The 23,311-nt window shown below is 36.9% G+C and overlaps 2 protein-coding genes across 3 annotated transcripts in view; one reads left to right on the forward strand and one right to left on the reverse strand.

Moving 5' to 3' along the window:
* The window catches only part of LOC145256460 (acylphosphatase-1-like), a 417,812-nt gene that overhangs the window by 136,456 nt on the left and 258,045 nt on the right, over nt 1–23,311 (forward strand). The gene's annotated exons all lie outside the window — the stretch shown is intronic.
* Nucleotides 12,818–23,311, reverse strand: part of LOC145256121 (uncharacterized) — a 52,126-nt gene continuing 41,632 nt past the window's right edge. The window contains exon 2 of the mRNA XM_080114706.1: nt 12,818–13,967. Within this exon, the coding sequence (XP_079970832.1) occupies nt 13,206–13,946 (741 nt within the window). The 5' untranslated portion in view covers nt 13,947–13,967 and the 3' untranslated portion in view covers nt 12,818–13,205. The remainder of the gene's footprint in view (nt 13,968–23,311) is intronic.

Here is a 23,311-nt window from a genome sequence, read left to right on the forward strand (position 1 = left end):
CAAATGAGGAGAGCTATCCAGGTTAGCATTTGACTGTAAAAAGCGAGAAAGTTACTACGGGTTTAGTATTTATTACCAAAAAATAAAAAAAATAAATAAATAAAATAAAACGGGGGACAGAGAAAAAAGGGAAAAGATCCGTAGAACATTGAAATAAATTTATGAGATTAGACAAAGTTTTTTTTTTTTTTTTTTTTTGCATTATGCTCTCACGGCCTAATCTTTTTGAAATTGATATTTTATTCCTCTTTCTGTTTCTCTCACACTATATATACAGGTTGGCTCAAAAGTAGAAAATATTTGTCAAAGCGTAAGACACACACACATATGTCTATATATGTGTGTGTTCGTATATATATATATATATATATATATATATACATATGTGTGTGTGTATGTGTGTTCGTTCCAACAGTAAAGCCTTCTTCGAATACCCTATATATTAAGTTTCATGTCTGTAGACCAAAAACTAACAGGGGGTTTGGTAGGCAAAGTTTTTTAAACACACACACACACACACACACACACACACACACACATATATATATATATATATATGCATACATTTATATATATAGAAAGAAGTTTCTGTTTACTATAACCTTTTTACGCAAATATGACGCCACCAAACTACTCTGTCAATTTCTAGTCTACAGACTAAAAACTTGATATATAAAAGATTCCGACATGTTGTACAAATCTGATTTTTTTTAGCTGGTAAAAATAGCTGCTAATTTGTAAAAATTGAAAATAGTTGAACTTGGCAGGCGATTCGAGCTGATGCACCGAAGTAATTTTCTTTTAACTTTTGAAATCATTGTCATATATAATGAGTACAATGTAATAATCAAAAGAAAATTGGTTTTATTATAATAAACACAAAATCTGCAGGAATTAAAATATCATATTTAAGCGTATTTTACAATCGAGTCACGCCGAGCTGCTAACGTTATATATTATGTACAATATACTAATAGAAAATTAGTTTTATAATTGTGAAAAATCTGCATATATAAAATTATCACATCTAAGTGACCGCGCAACGCCTGTCGGCATGCTTATATATATATATATATATATATATATATATATATAGTAATGGCGATTAAGCTACACTGAATATTCTGCGTTTTATCCACTGTAGGATTCGTCAGGCTTATGCGCGAATTCTGTGGTTGCTTCTTGTTTTTATATATGTTGAGGATTTCTAGTTAGCCAATCAGCTTTCTAGTATCCACCGCGCCCCTTCCTATCAGCCAATGGGCATGCATTTTATCGAACAAAGGATCTGTTTTAGAACTAGGTTAGTGGTTTAAGGTAGACGTTTTCCTTCCTTTATATATATATATAAATATATATATATATATAAATATACCTATGTGTACACACACACATGCATATATATATATATATATACATATATGTGTGATCGTTTATGTATATTCATGTTTATTTAATTTATTTATTTGTTTGTTTTCTATTGTTATTGTTAGTTTTAAAGCTATTTTGTATCGCTATCCTAGAGTAAGTTTTATTTTGTGAACACAGTTGTTTGCTACAGTTTAATAGATTTTGAGGTTCTTTAAAGTACAGGATAGCAAATTTTTCATGGAGGCATAATTTACATGGGTCGTCTAAATGTCTGCACGTGGTAGCTTGTCTTATTATTTTCCATTCGACTACCGGCGAATGTCCGCTTTCTTTGAGTTCCCAGTATTTATTCGCTAGTGTTGTTTTTATTATCTATATTTTTATAAAGTAATAGGGTTCGTGTGTTTCTGTCTGTGTGTACAGCTCTCCATCATCAACGAAATATAAAGGAGGTAAGAGGGTAGATCACTCCTGGTAGAGAAACATTAGAACCCATTTTAGGATGTTTCTGTTATAGGAAACATAAGAATCAATGCCTAATTTCTTTATATACTAGTCTACAAACCACCCCCATATCGAATGACTTATGCTCATTTGCATATCACATTATATTAAATCTCTTTAACTAATTACCTCGACCTTATTACATATTGGAAATATTCTAATCATTTCAACTGTACTATTTACAAAATCTATTTAACATTTAATTATTTAATATATTTTCATTTAATTTTATATTCGATTTATTTCACTTTACGTATATTATTAAAACAATTCATTGGCGAGGAAAGCTTTATGTTTTGGGATTGTATTGAAAATGTAATGGAAATTTCAATTTCGTTCCGTTTTAATCTTTTATATTTTACTTGCCAATATAATTGAAAGAATACAATTCAGCTATCGTAATTTTATATAAATAAACAAAAACAAATATTTTAAAATAAAACTTTATTAAAAAATAAATAATTTTATTTTTAAATGAAAAAAATCAATTTAGTAAAATAATTGTATTAAACACCCCCAGCCTTGTCAGCAAACCTGTAAACCTATAAAAGTTAACATTTCGAATGTAAACAGTGATTTTTCGATTTTGTTAGCGCTTGCCGCAATTAAAGACAATTAAAACGGAACTAACTTTATTTCCATTCTATTTTTTAAACAACCCCCAAAACATAACGCTCTCTTTCAGTTATAGCCAATGTTTTTTTAATTAAATAAAACAGGTCAAAATAAACAGATAAGCGCATTTTCTTTTACATTTTTCTTACAACCATTGTCATTTAACCAACTGCAGGATATCGTTACTTTTGTGGGGTTGTTTTGAAAATGGCACGGAGATTATAATTTCGTTCCAATTTAATCTTTCTGGTCGAGCCTATTTCGAAAGCCTGTCTTATCATAGATTTGAACTACAAATAATTTATTACATTTTGATTATTACTATCTTAAGACTTAAAGCTTATATTTATTTCATTTTTCTATTTATATATTGAATTAGTTATTTCCAGTCTTATTAAATAAGCGCTTAGCGCTTTCTTTAAACCGGATGAACCTTTTATAAAAATATGAGTTTAACGTAAAGAACACGAACAAGGTTTTATTCAACTGAATTTCTTCCAGTTTACTAACAAAATATATAAATTTAAAAGAGATATAATTAATAAAATAAAAAGGTTATGTAATTTAAAAGAAATACACGTACTCACAAAAGCAGAACTTTTTTTACACATTTTTTTCTTTAAAACCATAACAATGAGACTAACAATTACCTAGATCTTAGTAATTATTTGTTTTAATAGAACTGTTTTAATTGTACTGTTTACTTAGTTAACCTAAGTTGGTATTACATTTATTTTACATTTACTTTTTTTTTTTAATTATTACTTTTAGATTGTGACGTTTACACCCGGAAGTAATGAGTCACACGTAGGTCGCTTTTATTCATTCCTTTTGGTCAAGATCAAAGTGTAGTATCTGTTCTTCAGATGCTGCAAGCTATGACTAGCAAAGACCAGATGTGGGGGCAACCCTACATGCCTGACCTTTAACCAGCTCCCATTTCCCACCTCTCGGGAGCTGGTCCCCTTTTTCCCTTCCCCCTCCCTTCACTCCTCACATTAAAAATTGGCCTTGTGCCTAATTTGCTCGGTGGGGGAGCAAATAAATACCATCTGTTCTTCAGATGCTGCACTTCATTTTCTTGTTCTCTTTCGGTGGAGGAGAAATCCTTCACGACTGAGACAATTTTTATTTTTGTACCTTTTCTCCACGTTAAAAAACGACCCTGGTGTCTAACTCTGTCCCGTGGGGAGGCATAGTAAATAGGTACAATATAATTGTTTATAATTGTACTATTCAGAAATATTATTTATAGTTCGTCCATTTCAGTTAGTATACATTTCCTTTACGCTTAATTAATTTACAATCATTAATATCGTTAAACAATTCCGTTTAAAACCGAAATTATGCCACCCAAACGAAGTAGAAACGAAAGTGAGGAAGAAAGAATGGAAAGATTGGAAGCTAATAGACTAAGAGTTGCTGCAATTCGCTCCAATGAAAACAATTCAGATAGAGAAAGACGTCTAGAACTTAACAGGATACGTCAAAGAGAAAGGAGAGCAAGACTGTCAGATTTGGAAAGAGAAACCGAACGTGAAGCTGACAGAACTAGACATGCTGTAAGGCGGTTAAATTCATCACAAGATGAAATTCAAGAAAGGCAAAGATATGCACTGGAAAGAGAAGCAATATTACGATCGAATGAATTATATGAGGTAAGTAGACGTACACAAGGTCAGTTGAGAGTGGCTCAACGACATCAGAATGAATCGGAAACCCAACGAAGCTTTCGCCTATACCAAGGGCAACAACGAGAGGCTGCATGGAGAGAGAGTATGACTTTGCCCCAGCAATTGACAGAAAACGAGGCAGCTAGACAACGAATGACTGCTTTGAGACACCATGAAATAGAACACTGCAATAGAAAAGGATTGCTCTACAACAAAAATGACTCCCTCACTACAGCTGATATAGGAAAAATGGACAAAGTATGTCAACATTGCTCAGCTGTAAAATTTAAAGGAGAAACCCCTGGTTGTTGTTGTTCTTCTGGCAAAGTTGTGCTTGATAGCTTTCCACCACTGCCTCAGTTGCTTCAAGATTTGCTCTCCAGCAATGGTCCCATCTCTAAAGATTTTCTGCAAAATCTACGCAGTTATAACAATTGTTTTGCAATGACATCATTTGGTCACAAAATTGCGGCAGTACATGGGTGGAATCCTTCTTTTAGAATTCGAGGCCAGGTTTGCCACCAGATTGGGAGTCTTTTACCACCTTAAGATGAAACAGCAAAGTTTATTCAAGTCTACTTCTTGGATAGTCTGGAAGAGGAACTACATAATCGGGGACGTGACAGTAGACTCAATAGAGACATTCTCCGAAGTCTGACTGAATTTTTACATGAGAACAACAGCTTCATTTGTCAGCTGAAAACAACAAAGGAGAGGATTGAAGAAGAACACTTGGTAGAACATAAAGTTGTCATAAGGGAAGACCGAAGGCCGCAAGAAGAGCATCCACGGCGATTCAATGCTCCAACAACAACGTATGAGATTGGAATATTAATGGAGAATGAACCAACAGCTAACCGGGATATTGTCTTGCGTTTTAGAAATGATACATTAAAATGGATCTCCGAACTACATCCCCTCTACGATACTTTAATGTACCCGTTAATGTACCCCTATGGTTCTCCATCTTACAACATCTACATGAAGGCATCCAATGGGCGAAAAGTTACCCAACAGCAATTTTATTCGTACCATTTAATGACTCGGCCTGGAAACTATTTTCTCTGGTACCGAAGGCTATTTCAACAATGGCTGGTGGATGTGTACTGCAAGATTGAAACAGAACATTTACAGTTCCTGAGGCGTGAGCAACAGACCCTGAGAGCTGACAATTATAGCAACTTGAGAGATTCAATTCTTAGGGAGGATGGGAATCCAGAACAGTTTGGTCAACGAGTTGTACTTCCGGCAACTTATACAGGAGGCCCTCGATACATGTTTGAGCGTCAAAGTGATGCCATGGCATATGTTCGGCGAATGGGCCGAGCCGACCTCTTCATCACGTTCACAACAAATTCAAAGTGGACAGAAATTACAGAAAATTGTCTTCAAGGGCAAGACCCTCAGGATCGTCCAGATATTGTTGCCAGGGTTTTCAGGCAGAAGCTAAAAAAGTTACTTGAATTTATTAAAAAGGGAGGATTTGGCAGGCTGAGGGCTTTCCTGTACAGTATTGAATATCAAAAAAGAGGACTGCCGCATGCACACATCCTCACCTGGCAGGCCCCAGAGGACAAACTTCTACCAGAAAAAATGCATATCTGCAGAGATCCCTGACAAAGAGGAAGATCCTGATCTTCATGCTAAAGTGATGGCACATATGGTGCATGGACCTTGTGGACCATTTAATCCAAATTGTCCATGTATGATTGACAACAAATGCTCCAAAAAATACCCAAAAGAATTTCTTCAGTGTACCGAGCAAGGCCAAGACTCTTACCCCAAGTACAGGCGAAGAAAACCAGAAGATGGAGGCCAGACTGGTACAATAAGGATGAAGAGAAATGGTCGGTATGTTAATCAAGAAATAACAAACCAGTGGATTGTTCCGTACAACAAGGTCCTCCTTCAGCAGTTCAACGCTCACATTAACGTAGAAATTTGCAGCTCGATCCAAAGCATCAAATATGTCCTCAAATACGTGAATAAAGGATGTGATCAAGCAGTGTTTGAACTACAAAGAACTGATGGAGCAGCTAACCAACAAGGCCAAGTACAAAGTCACATTGTGGATGTGATCCAGCAGTTCCAGAATGCAAAGTATGTCGGCAGTTCAGAGGCGGCCTGGAGGATATTGGAACATCCCATCTATGAACATTTCCCCCCAATTGTACGACTTTCTGTTCATCTTGAAAATGGGCAGCGTGTCATGTTCTCAGCTGATACTGCTCTGGAACGAGCCCAAGGTCCACCGCCTGCCACAACTTTGACAGCATTTTTTCAACTCTGCCATGAGGATGACTTTGCAAGGGGTCTCAAATACGCAGAAGTCCCTGAGTTTTACACTTGGAACAAATCGACAAAGAAATGGATGAGAAGAATGCGTGGGGTACAAGTTGAAGGTACTGAAAATGATGATGTATGGAAGGCACCATGCATTGGGAGAATCTACACGATTAGTCCAAAAGCAGGGGAGTGTTATTTCTTACGCCTGTTGCTCAATGAGGTTGCTGGTCCAACTTCATTTCAAAATTTGCGAGCATACAATGGTCAGGTGTTTGAAACATACAGAGCAGCGTGCCTTGCTCGAGGCCTTCTAGAAAATGACCATCACTTGCATCAAGCAGTAGGAGAAGCAAGTGCCACTCAATCACCTTCAAATTTGCGAAGCCTATTTGTGATAATTTTAACAGCCTGTGAGCCAAGAAATCCTCTTGAGATCTGGATGGCTTTTCGTGATGTAATATCTGAAGACATTCTTCACAGATACAGGCAAGAAGTTAACAATCCAGAAGCAGATTTTAATGAGGACATCTACAATAAAACTCTTTGTCTAATTGAAGAAAAAGTTCTCCTTATGTGCGGTCAACCATTGGCAAGCTATGGATTACCTGCACCAACGCAAGGGAGAGATGAAAGACTCGCGAGAGAGTATCAACGTGAAGTTACTTATAATCTTGAAGAACTTTCCCTACAAGCAGAAAATATGCAAGAAAAACTGACCGATTCTCAAAGAGAAGTTTACAATTCATTCATGGCAATGTTGGAAGCACAAGGTGAAATGAACAAAAACATGATGTTTCTTGATGCTCCAGGTGGTACGGGCAAGACTTTTGTAATCAATTTTATCCTTGCAAAGATTAGATCCATGAGAAAGATTGTGCTTGCAACAGCATTCAGTGGCATTGCTGCTACTCTACTACAAGGTGGCCGCACTCTTCACAGCACTTTTAAAGTACCCTTGGATACTCATCGAATGGATCAGCCAGTTTGCAAAATTACTGGTAACTCAGCCTTGGCAAATGTAATTAGAGACACCTCTGCAATCATTGTAGACGAAGCCCCAATGACGCACAAGAGTGCTTATGAAGCAATTGACCGAACACTGCAAGACATCACAGGAAACAAGAATCCCATGGGTGGCATTCCAACCTTATTTTGCGGTGATTTCCGTCAAATCCTCCCAGTGGTTAAAAATGGCACAAGGGCTAACATTGTCAATGCAAGTTTGAAACAATCCTATCTCTGGAGGCACGTTATAGTGAAGAGACTGACTACTAATATGAGAGCCTATATCTCTGATAACACAGCTGCAGCAGACTTCTCAAAATTGCTTCTCCAAATCGGTAATGGTCAGTTTCCTATCACTTCTTCACCTGACACAATTAAGATTCCAACTGAGCTTGGTAAATGTGTCGGTAATCAGAAGCAACTGAAAGACGAAGTGTACCCAGACCTGCAAAACAATGGAAAATCACCGGATTGGCTTGCTGAGAGGGCTATTATTTCGCCATTAAACAGCAATGTGAATCATTTGAACAATTCAATAATGGATGAATTTCCAGGAGACAAAGCAATACAAGTCAGTTGATTCGGCTACTAATGAATATGAAGCTGTTCACTACCCTGTGGAGTTTTTAAACTCTTTGGAGATATCTGGAATGCCTCCACACATTTTAAATCTCAAAATTGGATCGCCAATCATGATTCTTCGATCCTTGGAACCGCCAAAAACAACAAACGGAACCAGATGTGTTATCACCAGATTGCACACCAATGTACTTGAGGCCACCATTTCCTGTGGTCCCTACAAAGGCGAAACCGTTCTACTGCCAAGGATCCCCTTAGTTCCATCGGACTCAGAACTTCCATTTAAATTCCGGAGACTCCAATTTCCTGTGAAGGTGTGTTTTGCAATGAGCATAAACAAAAGTCAAGGTCAGACATTTAACACCATTGGCGTAGACTTGACATCAGACTGCTTCAGTCACGGTATGTTCTACGTCTCCATCAGCCGGACAGGAAGTTCAGAAAAACTCTACATTCTGGCTCCAAATCAAAGCAGCAGAAATGTAGTTTACCCTGAGGCTCTTCAGTGAAAAGTTCGAGAAATGGATATGAGGAAAAACTGATATGATCTGATTGTGGTAAGTTTTTAGTATTGAATGTGCAAGATAAAATTTAAGCAAGGGTTGAAAATTACTTCAATGAAAAATTTACTATGTAACATCAAGTAACCTTCCTTTTTGATGAAAATGCTTTGTGAAGTTCCTGATTGAATTTCAGTCACTACAAGAGGTAGTTAAAATGTTAATCACCTTATACAATCGTTGCTCTTACAACATCAACTTACTGGAAAGGTGCCCACAGATTTTGGTACCCGAGTGCGCAACAAAGCTCCGTGCGAAGCACGGGTATCTTTGCTAGTATTATTATATTTTTATTACTAACTAGCTCTACCTACGTATTGAGCACTTTTGAAGTAAATACTTAAAGTTTACGCATAAATCTATACTTTCGTACATTAGGTTTATGTGAGTAAATGAAGTAGTTATATATATATATATATATATATGTGTGTGTGTGTGTGTGTGTGAGTATATATATATATATATATATATATATATATATATATATATATATATATATATGAGTAAACAGACTAATGTAGCGTCAGAATATATCTGGTTATTACGGTTTATCTTCAATATCGATTTCCATTGTATGGACGCCCGGCGCGAATGGAAACCCAACGATATCATTATACCATCCTTAGACAGAACAGATACTACCTTTGGATACTAGCCAGAAAACAAAGAAGGTTTACTTTAGTTTTACATACAGGCCAAAAGCAACGCCAGTTTTTATTTCTTTTTTCGTTTTACACTGCGTGATCGAGGAGATCCTATTTATTAAAAAAAGAGGATATAAGGTGAAAACTAGGGCTATGACAAGAGAATATTTTATCATTGTTTTGACTCTCGGGTATATATTCGACACAATTAATGAATCAAGAACCAGATCACACTCACTATCTAAAAAACATATAGGATATTAACTGATATATATTCGACAGTCAAAATAATGAAAAGAATATTCTCTAGTGATAACTAGGGCTTCATTATTTTGACTCTCGAGTGTGTATCCGTTGATATCTTATATGTTTTTACATAGAGTGAAGTGGTTCTCGATTGACTAACTGTGTCTAATTGTGTCGGATATATACTCGAGAGTCAAAACAATATGCTGTTCTCATAACCCTAATGATAACATACTCGAACATTGAATTAGCATGTGCATATATATTGTTTTTTTAATATAATTATCCATTGACACGTGTTTGGTCGTCTATGATTCATCCGAGTGGCTGAATCTAACGAGATTCGAAATCGGGACTCCACGGTAAGAAGCATGAACTCTTACCACTGGCCCACCTCGCACTACTGTTTGGATATATCGCGATTTACATAGATGTTATTTTATTTGTTTTTGTTTTTGCGATAGGTTTTGAATGAATTCAATCATTTATACGAAAGTGCATTTTTACATAAATGAGAGAAATAATTTTCCCATTGAACAATTTAGTACTCCCAAATGGGGAGGGGAATAATTTAATGTTCGTAATATGTTATAATCTATTATCCTCTATTTTAATAAATAAGATCTCCCGATCTAATAATTTGTAATCTGGAAACCGTGACACACACGTACGTACGTACGTACGTACGTACGTAAAAGGTACTACGGTCTTAATATATATAATATATAGAAGTGCAGGGGAGCTTAATATTCGTACAAGTTTTGAGGGCTCGTAGCAGCCTTTATCGACCCTATCCGCCAGGCATATACAAAACGTTATCACCAGATCTATGCGAAAGACAATTAAACGTAAATGTCAGCGTAAAGAGTAAACGCGAATCTGAAGAGACACTTACACCACGGAGGCAATGTGTGCGCCCGTGGCGATACCTGCCTTTCCAAAACGCTTTCCGAAACGAGAGAAAAAAAAACAGTAATAAAAAATAAAAAAATAAATAAATAAACTAACAACTAACATCTCTCCATTGTTTTCGAATAATGCCGGAGGATCCAATCTTTGGAAACAAATTCTAGAAGAAGACGACGAAGAATTACAATTTTCCTGTTGCGTATGTCTACATTGTAAGATTATTGCTGCCTGGTTTCAATGACATCCATTTTTTTTTTCTAAGCTGCAATTTTGTAAGAAACGAAGATATTTGTCCAAGTCTGCAGGAAAGAATGGGAGGTGTTCTTTCATATCAAAACGAGATTTTTTTTTTTTTTACACAGTGATCACCACTTATCAAGGCCCGGAAACCACTCAGGGATAAGGGTTATTGCAAGTACATTACGTTAGTGTGGAGATTTGATGAAGTGTTTACTTAAGGTGGCGGTTCATTAGGAATTTGTTAACATTGGACTTGAAGACATCCAAGTTGTAGTCCGGAGGGAAGCAGGCAGACGGAACAGAGTTCCACAGGCGTGCTTTCTAAGAAAGAAGCTTTGTTCATGGAAGATTGGCGAGGAGGGACCAGAGATTGGAGTTCAGACGAACACCTGCCATGGAAATAACGATAAAACAAGGATAGACTCGCAACGTCTCTTCTGTGGGAGAGAGTTTGCAGGGTAGAGAAAAGGGCATCCCCCACTAAGCCACGAAGTCTATTTTGTACTCTGTCAAGGCAGGATAGGCTGTTTTTAGCAGCTTCTGCTCAGATATGGCAACAGTATTCCATCCTTGGACGTACTTGGCTTTTATATAGATAGAGAATTGCATCAGTAGTGAGATATCTTCTGGAGCGGTAGAAGGATCCCACCATCTTTCCAGCGACCTTGGCAACAGACTTGATGTACGTGTTCCATTGAATTGAGTATTTCATAAATTTTTTTCTCCGGATAGTGCTAAGATATCTGAAGAGCTTGCATGGAAAGCTTCTACATCATCCAGGTTAGTTCTAAGGACTCAGATTTATTTTTAAGGTTTTGGGTTCCTGGTTTGATTTTACAACATAGCAATGCTTTCGTGTTATTTAATACTGAATCCGGTCATTTTGCTAAAGGTTTTTATGATTCAAGTTTTTTTAGATAATAGACTACTCGTGCCCCGTTGGGTCAGTATGTTATATTAGATATGGAATGTATGAGCGTGACACTTGTGACGTAAAGAAAATACTTTTTTTTTACATAATAGAAACATTTCTATGAAAGTATATTAAAATGAAAAAAGAATATAGATAGATTTCTATGAGTCGTTCTGTTTATTATAATTGATTATTTTTGAAAACAAAAGTTTACAGTTACTGAATTATAAGTGGTTGGCCATACTTCTACGTAAATGTGCACTGAACAGATACCATAATACTTATTATAGTTAAATTCAAATGTTGATATATCTGCTTTTTTTTTTACATCGTTCATTTCTGTATTACGTTTAAGTTATTTTAAACCCCACTCTTCCCATGTTAAATATTAATTTCGAAATAATAACGTTAATATTTCAGCGTCACAATGTTTCTTTTATTTTTTGTTTATTTTAAACCCCACTCTTCCCATGTTAAATAATAATTTTGAAATAGCGTTAACATTTCAGCGTCCCAAATGTTCTTTTTTTGCGTTTAAATTATCCAAATAAACAATTGTTAATACTGTCTGCTTTTTTTCTTTTTTCATCGTTTTTTAACCCCACTCAATTTTTCTTTTGTTTTTTTGTTTATTTTAAACCCCACTCTTCCCATGTTAAATAATAATTTCGAAATAATAACGTTAATATTTCAGTGTGCAGGTCATGCGCACATACGCAACCGGATGTTGTAAACCGGAAAGTGGGTTACATACATCGTTACAAGGTCATTTGAGTTTTATAATTATATAGATTTTCAAATATAATGTTTTATTTAGTTGCTTTATTTTACAATATATCAACCCTTTATAAGCTATTTAATGCCGAATCCGGTCATTTCGAAAATGAATTTTATACTTCAATTTCTTTATATGTTTAAATAATCAATAGCGCGCCGCTTTCCACCATACTTTGGGGAGGGGGTAACTATTAGGACTTATTAGTAGAGGTCGGAATAGCAGTATTAACTATTATAAGTTGGTTGATGCGGTATAATATGACAGGGTTTGACATGAATAGATAGGATCAGGCACCTTCAAACACCTGTCTATGCTAGGTAAGGGGCAAACTTGAGTGATGTATTGATCATATCTACTTTCTCGGCTTATAGACTGCTCTACATCGTTCATAATTGCGTAGATTTTACGACAAAATTTTTAGTAAATGCGCGCGTGCGCGCACACACACACACAATATATATATACAGGGTGTCTCAAAAATATACTCACACTTCGAATGACGAGAAATCCTTTATTTATGAACATACAGTGAAATGGAATAGCTTCGAATACAGAAGACAAATGTGATTAAAGAATCATGTTCGCAAATGTTCGAATTGATGACTATTATTTTCCAGACGACGCTGATAACGTCACGAACCGGTCATTATGAATATCGCGACATTGTCTTTCAATTTCCATTTTCAATGAATCAATTGTTCTTGGTTTGGTGCGATAAGCTTTGTCTTTGAGATATTCCCACAAAAAGAAGTCCATGGGCGTGAGGTCCGGGGAACGTGCAGGGTATTCAATAGCACCCCTTCGTCCAATCCATGTGTCTGGAAAAGCTGCATCGAGGTGAGCTCGTCCATCGCGATAGTAGTGGGGAGGTGCTCCATCTTGCTAAAAGTAAATCTCGCCGTCATCACCAAACATCTCAGAAATTTGTGGACCAACAAACTCCCGAAGCAAGTTAAAGTATCTCTCACCAGTGACAGTTCCGTTAATAAAAAATGGCCCTATGATGCCCAGTGCAGATATCCCACACCACACTGTTACTCCTGACAAGTTTACCTGGTGTTCAAGTGTTACATGGTGATTTATAGGACCCCCGTACGTGCAATTATGGCGATTAATGGTGCCATTTAATTTAAAGGTTGCCTCATCGCTCCACACAATTTTGTGTGGAACCCCGGCATCTTCTGCACATTTTTCCAGGTACCATTCACAGAATTCGACTCTCCGGTCAGGATCGTCTTCGTTGAGAGCATGAATTAGTGTTGGAATGTAGCATTTCCAGTGCAGACGCTTCATGATGCGCTGGACGCTATCTTTTGAGATGTGGGTTTCCCAAGAAGTTTGTCCAAGTGATTTCTGTGGTGATCGAAAGAGTGTTTCCTGCACCTGCTCTTCTTTTCCAGGGCTCGTAGATGTCCGAGGTCGTCCAGAACGTTTCTTGTTGACGTTCTGGACGGTTCCATCTGCTTCAAATGTCTCGTTGATGCGAGCAATGGTCCGGCGCGTTGGTGGCGGTCTTGCGAATTCCCTTCTGAATCGTCTTTGCACTTCAATGGCGTTTTCTGTCTTCCAATAACATTTCAGGACAAACTTCCTCTCTTCCAACCTAAGTTGATTCCCTGCCATGCTGTGGTTTACACCTCACACCTGCAACACGAAAAAGACAGACTGTTAGCAACGGTTAAAGTGTGAGTACATTTTTTGAGATACCCTGAATACACACACACACACACACACACACACACACACACACACACACACACACACACACACACACACACACACACACACACACACATATATATATATCTACATTTTAAAGCTGAAGTCTGTGTGTGTATCTGGTCAGGAATAGGCTCCAATATGGTTGACTATTATAGAAAACTGCTCACATATAATGATAGAAGACTCGAAATTTGATATATGGGGTACTGAGATTTGGGGAAATCGATGTGATCGGTTTTCGGACAGACACTTGGCTGCTAAGAAGTCAAAGTTCAACGATTTGACCTTTGAGAACTCTATAAACTCCTCCGACAATTTTGGGTCTACGCACTTGAAATTTTAGATATAGGTTCCTTGTACATGAGTCTAACTTAATAATTAAATTAGAGCCCAAACCAATAAATGATAAGAGTTATAATAGGGGTCAAATTAAAAAAAAGGACTATTTTCTTTTTTTTTTTTTGCTCACCACACATCCAAATATCCGGGCAACGCCGGGTCGAAATGCTAGTATATTTATAAAATTGAACGTGTCTGTGTGTCTGTCTGTGTATCTATGTACATTTCCCTATGCAATAACTCTCTCAATTTTTAGTTTACAGACTCCAAATTTGATATATAGGGTACTGAGATTTGGGAAAATCGATGTGATCGGTTTTCAGACAGAAATTTGGATGTTAAGGGGTCAAAGTTCAACGATTTGACCTTTGAGAACTCTACGATATTCCTCCGACAATTTTGAGTCTAAACACTTGAAATTTTAGATATAGGTTCCTGGACATGGATTTAACTTATTAACTTTATTTGAGTCCAAAACAATAAATGTTAAGGGGTTATAATAGGGGTCAAAGTTTTAAAAAATTGATCGTTTTTTTTTACTCAACATACACCTCCAAACACCCGGGCAACGCCGGGCCGAAATGCTAGTATATCTATAAAAGTGAACGTGTGTGTGTCTGTGTGTGTGTACATCTCCCTACGCAATAACTCTGTCAATTTTAAATCTACAGACTCGAAATTTGATATATAGGGTACTGAGACTTGGGAAAATCGATGTGATCGGTTTTCGGACAAATATTTCGCTGTTAAGGCGTCAAAGTTCGCCCATTTGACCTTTGAGAACTCTACAAATCTCCTCCGATAATTTTCGGTCTAAATATTTGAAATTTGAGATATATGTTCCTTGAACATGAATCAAACTTCATAACTCGATGTGAGCCCAAAACAATGAATGTTAAGGCGTACTAATAGGGGTCAAATTTTAAAAGATTTTCCTTTTTTTTTTGTTTTTTGCTCAGCATACACCTCCAAACACCCGGGCAACGCCGGGCACCTATGCTAGTATATCTATAACAGTGAACGTGTGTGTGTGTGTGTGTGTGTCTGTCTATGTACATTTCCCTACGCAATAACTCTGTCAATTTTTAGTCTACAGACTCGAAATTTGATATACGGGGGACTAAGATTTTGTAAAATCGATGTGATCGGTTTTCGTAGAGAAATTTGGCTGTTAAGGCGTCAATGTTCAACGATTTGACCTTTGAGAACTCTACCAATCTCCTCCGACAATTTTGGGTCTAAACACTTGAAATTTTAGATATAGTTTCCTTTGACATAGATCTAACTTATTAACTTGATGTGAACCCAAAACAATAAATGTTAACGGGTCATAATAGGGGTCAAATTTTAAAAAATTGACCGTTTGTATTTGTTTTGTTTTTTTTTTGCTCAGCATACACCTCCAAACACCCGGGCAACGCCGGGCCGAAATGCTAGTATATCTATAAAAGTGAACGTGTCTGTGTGTCTGTGTATCTGTTTGTTTGTCTGTGTGTTTGTGTACATTTTCCTTCGCAATAACTCTGTTAATTTTCAGTCTACAGACTCGTATTTTTTTATACAGGATACTGAAATTTGGGAAAATCTATGTGATCCGGTTTTGGCCAGAAATTTGTCTGTTAAAGGATCAAAGTTCAACGATTTGACCTTTGAAAACTCTACGAAACTCCTCCGATAATTTTGGGTATAAACACTTGAAATTTTAGATATACGTTCCTTGGACATGGATCTAACTTAATAATTTGATTTGCGCCCAAAACAATGGATGTTAAGGGGTCATAATAGGGATTAAAGTTTTTAAAAAATTTGACCCTTTTTTTACACAGTGGTCACCACTTATCAAGGCCCGGAAGCTACTCAGGAATAAGGGTTATTGCAAGTACATTACGTTAGTGTGGAGATTTGATGAAGTGTTTATTTAAGGGGCGGTTCATTAGGAATTTGTTAACGTTGGACTTGAAGACATCCAAGTTGTAGTCAGGTGGGAACCAGACAGACGGAACAAAGTTCCACAGGCGTGCAGTTCTAAGAAAGAAGCTTTGTACATGGAATCCACGTTTTGATTTAGGCACAGATATAGAGTGGGGGAAATTTTTCACAGTGGATTCAGCTAGACGGGTGTTTTTCGTGAAAGATTGGCGAGGGGGGACCAGAGATTGGAGTTCAGACGAGCACCTGCCATGGAAATAACGATAAAACAAGGATAGGCTCGCAACGTCTCTTCTGTGGGAGAGAGGTTGTAAGGTAGAGAAAAGGGCATCCCCCACTAAGCCACGAAGTCTATTTTGTACTCTGTCAAGGCAGGATAGGCTGTTTTTAGCAGCTCCTGCTCAGATATGGCAGCAGTATTCCATCCTTGGACGTACTTGGCTTTTATATAGATAGAGAATTGCATCAGTAGTGAGATATCTTCTGGGGCGGTAGAAGGATCCCACCATCTTTCCAGCGACCTTGGCAACAGACTTGATGTACGTGTTCCATTTCAGATCAGGAGTAAAGGTCAAGCCCAGAAGCTTGTCAAAACACGGAGCCTCTCCCAGACGAGAGCCATCCATTTCAATTGATGCCAGATGGGGATCAGAGCGTTGATGATGTAAGGATAGGAGTTTGGTTTTAGACGCATTAAAGGTAACCAGCCACATCTTCCCCCACTGAACCACGCGCTCGAGATCAGAGGAGAGAGAATCAGAGAGAACTTTGTCATTTACAGCCTTTGATGAGTTGCCGTAGATTGTCCTGTCATCAGCATAGATGTCAACAAATGATTTAAGTATGTGTTTAGGGAGGTCATTGATGTAGATCAGGAAGAGAGTTGGGCCCAGGATTGACTCCCGAGGGACTCCAGCATTAATACTGCAGGCCTCTGAATTTTGTCCATCAACCACTACTCTTATGAGCCTATCGGAGAGAAATGATTTAATGATTGAGAAAACATTTCCAGTTATACCGTAGCTGGAAATCTTGTGAAGTAGACCCTTATGCCATACCTTGTCGAAGGCTTTTGATATGTCAAGAGCAATTGTCCTAGAAAGGAAGCCTTTGTCCAGAGATTCACTAATCCTGTGAAACATAACCGTCAGTACATCTGCGGTAGATCTTGCAGAGCGGAAACCATATTGTGTGTCACTAAGAAGGTTGTTTCTGCTGAGGTGGTTGACTATTTCTCTATTTAATATGGATTCCAGCAACTTACTCATAACACACAGGAGACTTATTGGTCTTTACTGAGAGGGAGATGACCTATCACCTGAATTCTTAAATACAGGGCAAACTGATGAGGTCTTCCAGGGAGTCGGAAAGCACTTCTCCTTAAGGCAGCGCTTAAACAGTTTCGTAAGTATGGGAGCAAGTTCTGATTGAAGCTTTTTTAACACTATAATTGGGATGCCATCAGGGCCAGTTGCTTTACTGGAATCAAGGTTCTTGATTAGCTTGGCGACCTCATGCACGGATATTTGTATGTTACCTAGCGTGTTCTGTGTTATAGGAGGAAATATGGGGAGTTGATGGCCTTCGTCGAATAGGGTAGAATTAGCTGCAAAGTTCTTTGCAAATAGTTTGGCCTTGTCTGATGCTGCGAGATGATCACTGTTCCATTGATAATGGTTGGGATAGAACGCACACTTCTGTTCAGGATCCTATTTGTTATTTGCCAAAATTGGTGGGAACCAAGCCGCGTGATCAGCTACCTTGGATTTAACAGACTGGGCATATAGCTCTTTTGCATTTTTTATTACTCTTTTACAGCTGTTGCTGGCAGTCCTGAAAGCAGCTTTAGTCTCAGTGCATCTATTACGTTGGTAGCTATGGAAAAAGTGATTTCTGTGCGCGATAGCAGCAGCACATTCTGGGGAGAACCATGGCTGGCTGTTAGTTTTTTGTTGGAATTTTTTAGATGGCATGAATTGGTCTATGCCTAGAATTAACCATTCGGTCAGTTCTGATACTATAGAGGACACTTCCTTTTTAAACATGGAGTGCAGAGGTAAATCAGATATGAATGTACGGAAGCTATCCCAGTCAGCCATAGAGTATTGGTATACAGTACGGTGGAGGGGTACGTCAGCGGACTTATTAAATTTCGTTTTTATCTTAACTGATACAACTGAGTGGTCGGAGGATCCTAGAGGAGAATGAACGGAACATGAACATAGCTCAGGGGAAGTTGAGAGAAAAAGGTCTAGGAGGCTTGCATATTGACCGGGTGTATCGGGCACACGGGTGGGTTCACGAACAATCTGAGTTAGGTCATAAGCAATGGCAAAATCATGACAAAACCTCCCCTCATCGTCTGTCTTATTTGAATGGGTTAGCCATTCCACATTATGGACGTTGAAGTCACCTCTGCGGTCTCTACCAAATTACTCAACAATTTCTGCTCTAAACATTTGAAATTTTACATAAAGGGTATTCAGAGATAGGGCAAGCTTTTTAATCGATTTGGGTCGAAAATTTGAGCTACAAATATATAAATGTATGTATGTATGTTTGCATGTTTGCGTAAAATTATCGACGGATTTTCACCAGATCAGTATCGTTTTGAAGCTCGATCTTTCAGACGACAAATATCGAAAAATTGCATGGAAAGATTAATTTCTTAACCCTCAACTGGGCACTTTTGTACAGGGATGGGTCGCTTTTTTGCTGGTATTTTTTAAAGTCATCCCCTCTTTTCGATTGTGTGGCCTTAATTAAAACCTACGTTACTTCTGGTTTGGCGGTGGTCGTAACAGCAAAGGCGTCACGTTTTTTTTCACTTCTTTTCTTTCTTCGTAGTACGGATTTGCGCCTGCCTTCGTGCCACCACTTTTTTTTTTTGCTCAACACACACCTCCAAACACCGGTGCAATGCCGAGCCCCTATGCTAGTATATATATATATATATATATATATATATATATATATATATATATATATATATATATATATATATATATATATTAAAGTGACTTCGTGCGTGTGTGTTTCTATCTGAAATTTGGGTCTACATACTTGAAACTTGATATGTAGAGGGATTTAAACCTGTGAGACAATTTCGATCCTATTAGCTACTGAGAGATAGAAATAAAAATGTTAACATTGGTAGAAGTATGCCGAATAAAGCCGTTACTTTTGCTCATGGCAAAAAACATTCATGACTTAGTCGCTTTCTTTTTTAACCTTTTATCTGACGATAGCTCAAACGATAACAACGATGCAGTGCTAAATAACGACTAAGGCCAGAGTGCTAAATGTTTTGGTTTCGATTCTATCTGATGGCACTCAAGTCAGGTTTATCTTTTTTTGTAATTTTTGAAATCATTACTATATTTTTGATACAAAATAATAATTAATAGAGATCTGTCTGTATAATAATACCCGGATATAAGGGATTCGAATATAAGAAAAACGGATATAAGAGAGATTTTCTCTGGTTCCAAATTGAAGCCTGTGTTAATGTACAGTGTAACCCGCACCGAATATAAGAACCCCCGGATGTAAGTGTAACGCAGATATAAGAGAGCTGTAGGAACCAGAGGAAAAGTATCTTATATCCGGGTTACACTGCACAAAGATTTTGGAAGAAGAAAAAGAACGTGCCTCGGAGAAAGAGAGAGAGAGAGAGAGAGAGAGAGAGAGAGAGAGAGAGTGAGGGAAGAGAAAAGGAGAGAAATATGAATAAATAACGGCAAAAATAGAGGTAGGGAGAGGAAAAGCGGGACGGGTCGAGAGATAGGATACTAAATGGAGAGATACAGAGAAAGAGAAAGGGGGTGAAAATAGAGACGGAAGAAAGATGAAGAGAGAGAGAGAGAGAGAGAGAGAGAGAGAGAGAGAGGGGACAACGACTGAAAGAAAAGAAAAAAGATATATAGAAAGATATATTCTCTGGTCCCAAATTAGAGCCTGTGTAAATATACAGTGTAATTCGAATATAAGTGTAACCCGGATATAAAAAGGGGTTATGGACCTGAAAAGTTTCTTTTATCCGGGTTACACTGTAAATAAGAAAGCATCATGTATTAAAATATATTTATGCATATTTTATGACCGGACAACGCCGGACGGCCAGCTAATAATGATAGTGATATCAATTATTATTATTGATAAGAATAATAATAATAGATTGCTATTATTATTATTGCTAATGATAATAGATTACTATTATTATTATTATTATTATTATTATTATTAGCAATAATAATAATAATAATAGATTGCTATTATTATTATTGCTAATGATAATAGATTACTATTATTATTATTATTATTATTATTATTATTAGCAATAATAATAATAATAGATTGCTATTATTATTATTGCTAATGATAATAGATTACTATTATTATTATTATTAGCAATAATAATAATAATAGATTGCTATCATTATTATTGCTAATGATAATAGATTACTATTATTATTATTGCTAATAATAATAGATTACAATTATAATTGCTAATAATAATTAAAAAAAAATAATAATAATAAAAATAATAATGATGATGATGATAATAATAATAATAATAACAATAATAATAACAATAATAACAATAATAATAATAATAATAATAACAACAACAACAACAACAATAATAATAATAATAATAGTAGTAGTAATAGTAGTAGTAGTAATAGTAATAATAATAATAATAATAATAATAATAATAATAATAATAATAATAATAATAATAAATTACATTGGTTCTTCTTCCGCCTGGCAAAAGCACAGCCACCCCGGCAAACGTGGTCCGTTGGATACGTGTCAGATAAGTAGAAAAATGTTTAATAACTTTTAAACGATAAATTATAGTAACATATCCATGTTTTTTACTGTATTTTTGTTTTATTTTCTTACTGATAAGGAAGCCAAACCAACCGCGGCTTCTGTAAGGTTTCTCGTCTTTTGAGTCGACATGTTTGGGGAAAATATCCCCACAAGTGATTATTTTCCCACCGGTATTATTTTTGTTGCTAAATTGTCGTTTTATTAAAATTCTTTATTTTGACTCAATCGCTGCCAAATATAATATTAATTCGAGTCAGTGGTTAAATGCAAATGTATCTAAAATATCGCTTCCCTAAAGGGGGAAGGGGGAAGAAAAAAATTGGTAATTATATCTGACAGCATTACAACGAATCCACAATACAAATACACTTGTAAATATGGGAGGGGAATCTATCTTCAAATATCTCTAATTTCGAATTACAACTACGCACTTATAAAGTAAATATTAATAAGTCCTTTGAACCTCGTTCTTAAATTTTATTTTTAAATTCTGTTTTTTTTATTCATGTCCCATATGTATGTGTGACAGTGCACGATACCTCTTGTATACATGGGAGCGTTACACTATCCCTGCAGCAGAACCACAGGTAAAACACTGCTGGGCCTGGTGTTGCCACAAACCCCATAATATGAAAAATGTCAATTACAAATAATACAAACCGTGGGACCCAGAAGAAAGATCTGGGTGTCATGATCGGCAGGTGCTCCTTCGGTAGCCAGCATGGGGGACCCGGTCGTCATCCTGCGAATGTTGGCCAACTTTCTAATTTCAGAAGCTCAAATAACATGGACGCTGAACAGGTAAGTGTAACTTCTAATTTCAGGGAACAAAATGATACCGAACAAAGACAGCACAGCCATGATAACCATCAAAAGGAAAAAACCCGAAGAAAGGAATGGACAACAAAAGAGAATAGACTCGTAATGGAATGCTATTATAAAAGCCATCCTAAATATAGATATGGAGTTTATCGGAAACGAATGAAAGAACTATGAGACCTATCCAGTGACTACCATACGACAGAACAAAGAATTGCGGACCGAGCAAGACTGATACTCAAGAAAGGTTGGCTCTCTAAACTAGAACTAACTGAAATACAGCGAAAAATAAATGATGAAACTGAACAAGAAGCACCCCCAACGAAACCGCACTTAGAACAACCCCACAAGTTGAAGCCCCACAAGTAAAAACACCAAAGGCCCAGGACCAACAAAGAACGAAGTCCACAAACGTGGAAACTGAGAACAATGAAACAGAACTAACAGAGAATGAAGCAAATGAAGTAAATAAAATAATACAGCTGATGAACGAGGAAAAACTAAAGCTCCCATCGTTAAGGAACCAAGAGCAGAAGAAACTAAAAACAAAAACAGAGAAGGTTAACAAGCTCCTCCCACATATCCCAACAAATACAATCACAGACTTAAACAACCTAATTTACGCAGGCGCCAAAATGGTATGAATCTCAAATCAGAAAAACAACCGGGGACAAGCGGACCGACAAAACCTGAATGGGAAATAAGACTCGAAACCCAAATACACAAACATTAAAAAGAAGCCAAAATGATCAACAGGAAAAAAGCAATGTGAAGAAAACGGAATATTGGAAATGTAACTGACAGGGAGAGGCTAAACAAGAAACATGAAGAACTGGACCAAAAAATAAAAGCAAAAGAAGCGAGACTGAGATGATATAGATATAAATCTGAACAATGCAAAAAAAAAAAAAAACCAGACCATTTGAAACTAATGAAAGCCAATTCTACCCAAATTTGAACGGAGGAAAAACCAAAACAGAACAACTAAATCCGAGAGAAACAAAATTCTACTGGAGTAAAATATGGGAAGAGCGACGAGATCACAATAGAAATGCCGAATGGCTGAAAGACATGAAAGAAGAGTTACAACAAATAGAAGAAGGAAAAGTGAATGAAATCAACAGGGAACCCCTAAAGAAAACCATAGGAAAAATCGCAAAGTGCAGAGCACCAGGGCACGACGGGATATATGCATACTGGTTCAAAAAATTCGCAACCTTACACGAAGGGCTAGCCCAAAACCTGAGAAGATGTATACAGGAAGCAAGCGTACCAGACTGGATGAAAAAAGGTAGAATCACACTGCCACAGAAGGACACGGAGAAAGGAACTAGCAACTA

The sequence above is a fragment of the Euprymna scolopes genome, chromosome 32, assembly GCF_053919585.1.
Source record: "Euprymna scolopes isolate OS-2025 chromosome 32, ASM5391958v1, whole genome shotgun sequence".
NCBI lineage: Eukaryota > Metazoa > Mollusca > Cephalopoda > Sepiida > Sepiolidae > Euprymna > Euprymna scolopes.